We start from the raw sequence: 10815 nt of genomic DNA, 5'->3' as shown, positions 1-10815 counted from the left end.
AGTCTGTTACCCAATCATCAAATGACGCCGCGACACCCGTCCGCCAAGGGCGCGTCCTCGATGCAGCTCACGTCTGGGCCACCGCAACGCCATGGCTTTCTCGTTTCCCATTCCAGAAGTTCAGCCCTCCTGCAGACACCCGTCCAACATCGGTTCGGCATATCCAACGCCGTCTGTAACCCCACAAATCCTCACTCGATCTTGCCGACCAGCGCACAGGCTTATTTTGGGGGTTCTGCAAGGCCCGGGAGCCGCAGTGGATCCTCAGCTAAGCCTCTCCCAAACCACACCAGGCCAAACCTCCATCAACCATTCCTCAACACTCCAAACAACCGACGAAGGCTCGCTCCGGCCGAGGTGGGGGCCTAAGCTAGTGAATCAATGTGGACGCATGGAAGACACAGTTAAAAAGCGAGAGCGACAACGTCGCGTTCCCAAAGCGCTTATATTTTCCAGGTGATGCGGTTGCACCTAAACATAGTAATAGTTCAACTTTTGGAACGTTTTTGGAAGTTGTTTTTTGGCAACTGATAAACAGAAGTGACCATATATGAACTGAAAAACAACAAACATAAATGTCATATTAACATCCAGTTTTCGACATTGCTTTTCACCGTTTGAGCTTCGGCACTCTTTTACTTAGCTCATCTTGTTGCTCCATCTTCTTCTGCAATGGTACAATAGTTTTCAGACTGGAGAACTAACGGCAGCTATAATCCCCAATAACCAACTCTTAATAACCCCGTAGCGTTAGCGGATGGAAATAAGTATTCTTTAGCTTTATATTTTGCTCATTTCCTTTAAATGCGGTTAAAATGTGCGTTACGTTTGGATGGAGACATAGCGACAAATAATTCTAAATTGTGTTTCTAAAGTGGTGTAAAGCTTGAAACCAGCAGAGTGTTGGCGATACAGTGTCACGTGTTTACGTGTTCGGGTGTCCGCACACCTCTGGCCGTGCACTGTTTGCTGACGGACAGACAGAGTGACTCACGTTTGGCCTCCAGCCGGACTGAAGCATCGACCACAGCAGCATCTGACAGAGACACAAACTAGCACTTAGCTTCACTGAGCATGAGATAAACCTGACAGAACACACGCACACACACACACACACACACACACACACACACACACACACACACACACACACACACACACACACCCCCCATGTGTACATGTCAGACAGCGGATTGTTTAAGAGTCTGTTAAATGCACATACTCTCACAAACTCACACTTATAAACACACGTTTGTGAAACAGCTGGGTGGGAAACCGCCAATTGTAATAAAAATTAATGGTTCATGTGATAGCCAATCAAACGCTTGGCAGCCTGTGCGTCAATAGCCGATCGAACAGCTGGCGGCGTGATTGTTGGCGAGCTGGTCGTTCGCTGTCACCTTGATAACAACCGGGGAACACCTGACCTCCAACACACGTCTGATCGGAACTAAAAGGTCCTCGCAGCTCCTCCAGTCTGCTTAGTGGCATTTATGTTAATGTCATAAAATAAATACGGTATTTATATTCTCAGAAACAATATCTAATACTTTGCTAATCAGGAAATACCTACGAGCTGCTATAACTGGCTAATACAAGCAGTGACAAAGTGACGAGAGATATTTGTGTGTTTTCTTAGTTTCATGAATAAAATGAGACGAAATCTAAATGAAAAGTGACCTTTGAAAGCAGCAAACTATGAATGAACTATGAGGATATTTATGACACTTTTCGTCAACAAAAAACCCTAAAGGACAACGAAAGATGGACGAATGGAGAATTGATCTAATCATCGTTTAAAGTCTCTCTCAATGTCTTGCATGCATCTTCAGGATCACGCGCAGCTGCACATGTTGGATGGTAAAACATAACAATATATCCGTTGATTCTGCACTTATTATTGCATTAATAAGCATTAAATCACATTTCGGTAACGCTACATCTGTCAGTATTGTTAGTGAACGTTTCAAGATATGGGAACCAAGAAAGATTAAATAAAACGTTTTTTTAGAGAGTGTAAAAATGCAACCACGAGAGATCCTTAAGCGTACAGTGATATATGTGCACAGAAGATATCAGGCGGATCGGTCCAGCGGTTTGTGAGATTATCTGAGGACAGACGGACAGACGCACGACCGAACACATGATCTCCCCACAGGTTCACATCTGGCTGATGTTATTAACCAAGAACAAACTGGAGAAGTGCGTCATTAATGTGAAATAAATCTGTTAAAAAGAAACAAACTGACAGATGTGCTCAGTGATTCTGTAAATATATGAATAAGTTTGTTGAAAGCAGTTTTATTCATTGTGAAATGTGACGAGTGTATCACAAACCGTTACACTCGTGCTGGCATCACAGGATCGTTTCACACACTCACACACTCTCACACACTCACACTCACACACTCTCACACACACTCACACACAGTATCTGTTGCTACATGTGGGTGACTGACACCCACGGATGAAGCAGACTGTCTCTCGCAGCGCTACACTGTAATCTGTGGACATCTGCAGAAATCTGTCAATATGTTCCTCCAGCAGTCGGTGTGTCACATGTCTGCTCGTCTCGCTAGGATAAAAAGTCCTTAAAATCCTTTTGATAAAAGTTTTGCTGACAGTCTGTGAAATTCATGTCCTGTGCATGTTTTCCTTTATGCTGCTTTATGCTTCTACTCGGCTCCATTTCAGAGGGAAACACTGAACGTTGTGCTGCTCTACATCTATATGACAACTTCAGTTACCTTTCGGGTTCAGATCAAAGATACAAAATATAGTCAACAACAAGTAAATTATATTGAAAGAAAAGTTCATTCACAAGCAAATCAGCAATATATAAAGTAAATAAAATGAGCTCCACATTTACCAGCTGCCACATTATTACTGCATCAACAATTATAATCCAATAATATATTAAATATTATACTTCATAATATGTACTTCTACTTTTGGTATTTGAGTTTATTTAATACTTGCTTTTACTTCAGTAATATTAATTTAAATGCGGGGTTTTAGCAGCAACCTCTGATGCTTCACGTGTTAAAGCTGCATTCTCTCTAATGTCCACCAGGGGGCGACTCCTAGTTGTATAGAAGTCTATGAGAAAATTACTCTACTTCTCTCTTGATTTATTACCTCAGTAAACATTGTAAACATGAGTTTATGTCTCAATCTCTAGTTTCAAGTCTTCTTCTTTTGTAAATGATGGTCCATTTAGAGTCAAATAGACAGCAATGGCATAAAACCAAGATGGCGAAGACTGAAAACCAAGATAGGGAAGATCAAAAACCAAGATAAGGACGGCCAAAAACCAAGATGGCAACGGTGATGGGCAGAAACCAAGATGGCGAGGACCAAAGACCAGGATAGCGGCAGCCAAAAGTCATATGGCAATGGCCAATATCACGAACTCACCGTATCTACAACAGGTGACGACATGGTCCACTTCTTCTCAACAGTATGTTTAATATGTAACAGAGTATTTCTGAACTGTGGTATTACTTTAACATCAGTAAAGATCTGAGCACTTCTTCCACCGCTGGTTCTAACACACCGGCCCTCAAAGTATACGCTGAGTTTAACATTTCCTCTCTCGACTCCAGAAATGTACAAAATAAAGGCGCTAACCCGCTAACACCCTACTCAGTTACTGTGTGTGTGTGTGTGTGCGTGTGTGTGGAGACCCAGTGCATCACTTGTCTCTCATCATTGACTAATTAATCCAGAGAGAATAGAAAAGAACAAAGTTAGGTGTAGCTTCATTCAACCAGACAGCTCCCTCCCTCTGTCTCTCTCTCTCTGCCCCCCCTACTCTCTCTCTCGCTCGCTCTCTCTCTCAGCGCGTGCCTCTCGGTTGGAGCAGCTCGTGCGCACACACCAAACGCACACCGCGAGCGGACTCGCTGCTGAACGGGCGGCACGAGACTCTTCCTCACCTTCACCCTCCTCCTCGGTGGACGGAGGGATGCAAAGCTCTTCATCATCTTCATCACGGTCATCGCCACCGGGAGCAGCGGCTCTCCGTGGGCTGAAAAGTTGAAGAGATTCCGGTGGAACAACGGAGCACCGGAGCGGCCCGGTGTAAACCCGGGAATATCCGCCTCACACGGTTATTCCTACTTTGGACTTCACGCAAACGGAGCCGGTGGATTTATTGTGTAGCAGATCTACCGGATCACTGACGGTGCGATCTCTTTGCTGAAACTGATCTCCGGTGTTTTAACGCATCTTTTTTTTTTACCGTATTCCCGGTGGTTACACTTTGCATCTGACGTTGAACGAGTCAACAGCGGATTTTAACGTTTGACAACAAACTTCAAAACGGATTTTTTTGTGTGTATTGAAAGTGATCTGTGAGGCGTTGAACGGATTATTTAACGTTCGAGTAACGGATCCCCGGACAGTCCCGGGTTTGCTGACCGACTGTAACCTTTATTTTGAACATGCAGCAGCCTCGCGACGTGTGACGCGCGGATCGTTTGGACCCGGTGGAGAACCGGAGTGAACTACGTCTCCTCCGCGGTGAAATAACCCACATGCTGACCGTAAATCACCCGTAACCGCCTGAAGAGAGCGAGCGGCGGAGAGACGGACCGGCACCGCAGTGAGAGAGAGAAACACGAGAGATACTCAAGTTTAAACTATCCGGAAAGAATCTTTATGCAACAAACCGAGGAGAATGTGGTGATTTTCAGAACTACAGAACTGAGCCGAGACTTACTCAGTCAATGAACATTAAATATTAAAGAACATTTAAACTGGTTTTGATGTGAAAATGTAAAATAAAAGTCGTGGATCTTATCGTGAGTCCTAAACTGAATTGTAATCTTAATAATCGTAGATGCGTCTGGCTGCTAATACTGACCTTAATGTTGTGTGAGGCACTTCCATGTCCCTCTAGCATGATAATCATCCCATAATAGTCCAACAGGGCTTTCTTTATGCTTAGCAGCAGCTCTGGAAGAGCTTTTAACTCAGAAGAAATGAACTTTCTAACAACCAGCAGACGATCACCTGCTGCTCTGACTCTCCCGTGTTCCTTTCCAGCGTCGGTTTAGGATCTCCGTCTTGGATTCGATGCGGATCGAGTGACTGTTTCTGATTTCCATCATCCAGAAGTGATTTTAATGTGAGCGAATCCGCCATAAAGGGTCTTAACCAGACTCCACTCCCAGTCTGACGCTTCTATCTGGTGGTTTACAGTGAAAGCCGACGGATGGTCCGCTCACTGTGCAAACCTCCTCCTCTTCCTCCTCGGCTTCCTCCTCGGCTTCCTCCACAACTTGAAATCGAGACATGCAGCATTGATTTTCTTTTGGGGATTTTTTTCCCTCTCGCCACAAAAGCCACAGCACACAGCCACCGGCTCGTCCTTCCCGTTTTGTCCGTCGTTCTGCCTGAAATGTGAAACGTGCCGCGGTGTTGATTTCCCGCCTCAGCGGAGGAACGTTCAGAGGAATAACTGCAGCGGGAACAGATCGAAGGTCGGACAGATTGAGAACTGGACTCTTCGGGACGATCGCGACACATCGAGCCGTCTGTAAACGAGCCGGAGTCGGACCTCCGCATGTTTTTCTGCATCGGGACTCGTTTCTGACCCTGAACTTTGCGCTTTCTGTGCCGTTTCGGCTAAATGGGGCTAAACGACAGCAGCCCGGGCGCCATGCGCAATGGCCGGGGCCTCTCGGACCAGTGGGCGGATTCGGTGGCGGTCCGGCCTCGAACCACCGAGCGCCACATCACGGTGCACAAACGCCTGGTACTGGGCTTCGCCCTGTCCATACTCACCCTCATCGTCGTCACGGCGGTGGCCGTGGTGCTCAGCGTCCGCTTCGAGGAGTGCGCCGGGCGAGATGGCGACGGGGCGACGGGTGAGTCGAGCTCAAGGGGGCCGACCAAGTCGAACGGGAGCAGAGGGGAGAGGACGGGGGAGAGGGGGGACGAGGAGGCGGTCCAGCCCTGGAGGAACTCCCGGCTGCCGGGCTCGCTGAGGCCGCGGCACTACGACCTGCGGCTCGCCATCTACATGGACAACTTCACCTTCTCCGGAGAGGTCAGCGTCGAGCTGGAGTGCGTCAACGCCACCCGGTTCATCGTGCTGCACACCGACCGCCTCGAGGTACGGTGGCCTGTCATGAATCTGTTGACATCTTTGGTAAACACAGATTATCTTTAGGAACATCGGTATCTTCGTAGCGATATCTGTGATACGCCTCACGGTATCGGCTTCATTCCGACAAATGGCAAATTCCTCATATATTAAGAAATCAGATATTGACATAATTTAATACATCATTTCATTTTGACTATTTACTTTCTGAACCACCAGAAGACGAGGCTACATCGTGATATGTGTCGTTATATAGAAATGAAATGACCAATATGGGGATTGAAGGTTTTGGGCCATTGGATTCCAGCAGGTTCGTCCCCTGGGGAGCATGAACGTGTTCAGTACATTTTAATATCGCTTCCCAACCCCAGAACTTCTTAGTAGGAAACCAAAGTGAATATTTAGAATAATCTCTGGAAGCACTACCTTCTTCAGCAGCACGTATGACGGTGATTGACGAAGACGAGTCTGTAGACGTGAACGCTTTGACAACTTTCCTGACGATTCTCTCCAAACAAAGCTCCTCGTTTGCGTCCGGAGATCTGCTCTGTGTGTCGGGGAGTGAAAAACAACAACCCGCCGTCTGACAGACTGTTTATTTCCAGATTTAGCCTCAGAGATTTCTCTAACGAGGCTAATTAACCGCCAAAGTTGCTGTTTCAGGCAAATTCTTTGAGATGGGCGCTGTTGGGAGACAGCCTCAGAGAAACGCCCCGGCAACGTGATTTTTCAGGCCGGTCATCTCGGCTAATGTGAGAGGAGGATGAATCAGTCTAATTTGGGCAGAGGCCAATTAAAAACCCTGCAGCTCCTTTTTGTGTTGGCGTGGGAGCACACTGTGAATTAAGAGGTGTTGTTTGGTGCCAGGCGGGTCTCTTACCAAGGTATTCGTGCGTGATCAGTTTTCTTTATGTCGAGAAGAGACACAAAAAAACATGTGCATGAAAATACAACCTGCTGGGAGAAAGAGCGGAGAAAAAATACTCCTGCAAGGAGCGCTTTGTTCTCCGAGCTAAAGAAATGTCACGAATACCAAATGTATTCAACATTCAACTAAAGCAAAGGAGAAGTTATTTTCTTGTCCCTCTGCATGACCTTTTTCTTTGGCTCGACATTAATTACAAAAAAATAAAGTCGGGTTCAGGCAACAACCATTTACGAAGGTTAAAGACAAACATCATGGTTGGCCTGAAAATAGCTACTAGGAGTGTAACAATACGCGTATTCGTCTCAGCAACAAAACCACCAACAGTTTGGCTCAGGCAACAAAACCACCAACAGTTGGGTTCAGGCACAAAACCACCAACAGTTTAGTCTCGGCAACAACACCACCAACAGTTTAGTCTCGGCAACAACACCACCAACAGTTTAGTCTCGGCAACAACACCACCAACAGTTGGCTTCAGGCAACTGCTAACTGCCATGATACTGGCTTTCTTCCAGGAACTAGTCCTGCTGAGACTAACGCATCATCCGGTCTCAGGCTTGTTTCCTTCAGGCAACGATTGGTGTCGGTGTATGTGGACAGAAAGCCTCGTGGTTGAGTGAAGCGTGGAGCTGCGTCCGCTGACTCGCCAGAAGAAGAACAAAGCGTAACAAGCAGCGATTTAATGCTCAGCCTTTCCTCTCCGAGTCAGCAGGCGCTCCGATCGTATCCATCTCCTCGTTCGTCAAAGAACTCGCTCAGGCGCACACGCTCGGCGTCTGATTGGCCGAGGATCGCTGATGTGTGACAACAAAGAGACTCGCATCCTCCTAATGGTTCCCACTGTTGGCCGGGCATGTTCCCATCATGCACTGCTGCTCCTCTCTGAGGGTCTTTCCACCGGTTCTTCAAACCTCGGCTCTCCGTTTCTGTTTTAATGACAGTTTCCTCGCCGGTTTTCATTGCTTTACTTCTTCGCTTCACCAGTTTGAAGGTTCTTTTAACGGCGTATTGATTTGTACACAAGTATTGTGATACACAGAATATTTATGGGCAACTTTAAAGTGGAAGTTTGCTGGTTAAGAGCATCAAACGGGAAACGAGCATATAGGAGGAGATGCTTTAATGGCTGATTTACTGGCACACAGACAAATGGATGTACCAGTCTCAGTTTGATCCTGATCCTCTATCAGACCTCCATCAGTAAACGAGACCATCAGAGAGAAGATGGTCTATTGCTATGTAGTTATTCTTAAGGGTGTCTGGTGCTACACCACCACTTTAGTCCACAGGGACCACCAGGACTTCCAGAAGATGAAAGTTCCTCTTAGTAACTTTAAACTCAGACCCTTCAGTCTAGACTAGGACCGATCCGGAGGATTAACAATGGCGGCGTCTTCTTCCTACAGTTTTCTAGCTACCAAGCTACAAAAACAGGAAAACGTGAACTAGATTGAATTAGATCTACAGGTTGTTACTTTATCGTCAATTTAAAAGACATCACCTCACGGCCCATCATTCTTCCTCTTCCTCCCTTCAGGTGGACCGGGTGTCCGTCACAGCGGAGGGCGGCGGCGGCGGCCGCCCCGCCAACAGGCCCGGGGGCGGAGCCATGCGCGTCCACCGCCACTTCCCCTTCCCGGCCAATCAGATGTACGTGGTGGTTCTGCACCGCGAGCTGAAGCCCACGAGGGTTTACCGGCTCAACCTGAGCTTCGACGCCGCCATCGAGGACGAGCTGCTGGGCTTCTTCCGGAGCTCCTACATCTTGCAGAGAGAGAGACGGTACACACACACACACACACACACACACACACACACACACACACACACACACACACACACACACACACACACACACACACACACACACTGAAACACACACATACAGGGACACACTGATTTTTGCTGTAGCAACAGGTGGTTTGACTAGAAAAGGTCAGTTTCACATCCACAACATTTATTAACTCAAACACACCGCATACAGTTGGTGTGTGTGTGTGTGTGTGTGTGTGTTCCACTTATCAAACCACTCACTCCCTTCCTTATGAATTTCCCATAAGCCTCTGCTGCAGAGTTGTTTCCACATCAGATTTCTTCCCCTCGGTGCTGATGGGAAACAGACTGTGGCTGAGACATTTATTATTTCATGCATGAGTTTTGTCTGTGTGGTTGTGTGTGTGTTGTGTGGAACATCTTATCCACGTCCGTTCTGCTTAATGCAGAAAACACAGAGTTGTGGTTCATTGATTAAATGAGAAGAGCTCGTGATTGGATGGAGGGAAGTCATGACCATATAAGGATTTAACTTAATTTCTCTGTTTATCATGAGTGGAGTCGGAAACTAAATTTCGTAACTATTTAGTTTTGCATTGCGGTTGTGCACACGACACTATAACTTCCTCGTCTGTTTCATTGTCTGAAACAGTCTTTCATTGTCTTTCATTGTCTCGCTCTCTCGCTCTCTCGCTCTCTCTCTCGCTCTCTCGCTCTCTCTCTCGCTCTCTCTCGCTCTCTCTCTCGCTCTCTCTCGCTCTCGCTCTCTCTCTCTCGCTCTCTCTCACTCGCTCTCGCTCTCGCTCTCTCGCTCTCGCTCTCGCTCTCGCTCTCGCTCTCGCTCTCTCTCTCTCGCTCTCTCGCTCTCTCGCTCTCGCTCTCGCTCTCGCTCTCGCTCTCTCGCTCTCGCTCTCTCGCTCTCGCGCTCTCTCGCTCGCTCTCACTCGCTCTCTCTCACTCGCTCTCTCTCACTCGCTCTCTCTCACTCGCTCTCTCACTCGCTCTCGCTCTCGCTCTCTCTCACTCGCTCTCTCTCGCTCGCTCTCGCTCTCGCTCTCGCTCTCGCTCGCTCTCGCTCTCGCTCTCGCTCTCGCTCTCGCTCTCGCTCTCGCTCTCGCTCTCGCTCTCGCTCTCGCTCTCGCTCTCTCTCTCGCTCTCTCGCTCGCTCTCGCTCTCTCTCGCTCTCTCGCTCTCTCGCTCTCTCGCTCTCTCTCTCTCGTTCTCTCGCTCTCTCGCTCTCGCTCTCTCTGCTGCTGTTTGCATCGATGCAGAGCTCCATGACAACACAACGACCTGTCAGCTGAGGCTGAATGAAAGCTGTTACGCTCCACTCTGTGCTCTAAACACACTTTTCTACGGAGAGAGAAGCTTTTCTTGAACCTCCGCGTTAACCTTGTTTTCGGCTCGTGCCAGAACTCTTATTAGCATTAAGCTGCTGGATGAATAAATATGACGACGTCAGATTCCAGACACATGACTAACACCCTTCAGAGGTGCCAATCTCAGCCATAAATATGTTAACGTGATGACTAAGCAGCAGAGCGGAGAGACGCTCTGAGAGACATAGTACAAAATCACAGCTGATCGTTTACAAGAAATTATAATTCAATTCAGGAAAAAAATGTTGAAAATGTCAGATTCACACGTTCAGAGACGTTTACTGTCCACATCAACCCTGCTGACAAGTGTGTGTGTGTTGGCTTAAGGATTAGCTTGATGCAGCTGGGTGGCTAATGCTAACACACACACACTCCACTGTGAGATTAACTTAATATCAGGAGTTACTATCAACCTCAGGCTGGGCTTAAATACTTAAATGCTGGGAGGGCGGGGGGGGGGGAATTAATTAGCACACACACACACACGCACCCACACACACACACACACACACACACCCTAAAGGATCACTGGTCAGGCTCAGTTTTGATCTTTATGCTCATGATGAGTTTGCTGTCGTTTCCCAGTGAAACCAGTCTGAAATGTTTCAGTCTCCGACTCCACT

At 47.4% G+C, this 10815-nt stretch overlaps 1 protein-coding gene across 1 annotated transcript in view; it reads left to right on the top strand.

The window, feature by feature from the left end:
• Nucleotides 1-4311: 4311 nt before the first annotated feature.
• The window catches only part of trhde.1 (thyrotropin releasing hormone degrading enzyme, tandem duplicate 1), a 100200-nt gene continuing 93696 nt past the window's right edge, over nucleotides 4312-10815 (top strand). The window contains exons 1-2 of the mRNA XM_079294137.1: nucleotides 4312-6121; nucleotides 8578-8822. Coding sequence (XP_079150263.1) covers nucleotides 5636-6121; nucleotides 8578-8822 — 731 coding nt within the window. The 5' untranslated portion in view covers nucleotides 4312-5635. The remainder of the gene's footprint in view (nucleotides 6122-8577; nucleotides 8823-10815) is intronic.

Source organism: Melanostigma gelatinosum (genome assembly GCF_949748355.1).
Source record: "Melanostigma gelatinosum genome assembly, chromosome: 22".
Lineage (NCBI taxonomy): Eukaryota > Metazoa > Chordata > Actinopteri > Perciformes > Zoarcidae > Melanostigma > Melanostigma gelatinosum.
The sequence above is the reverse complement of the archived record's forward strand: the minus strand, read 5'-3'. Positions and strand labels throughout refer to the sequence as shown.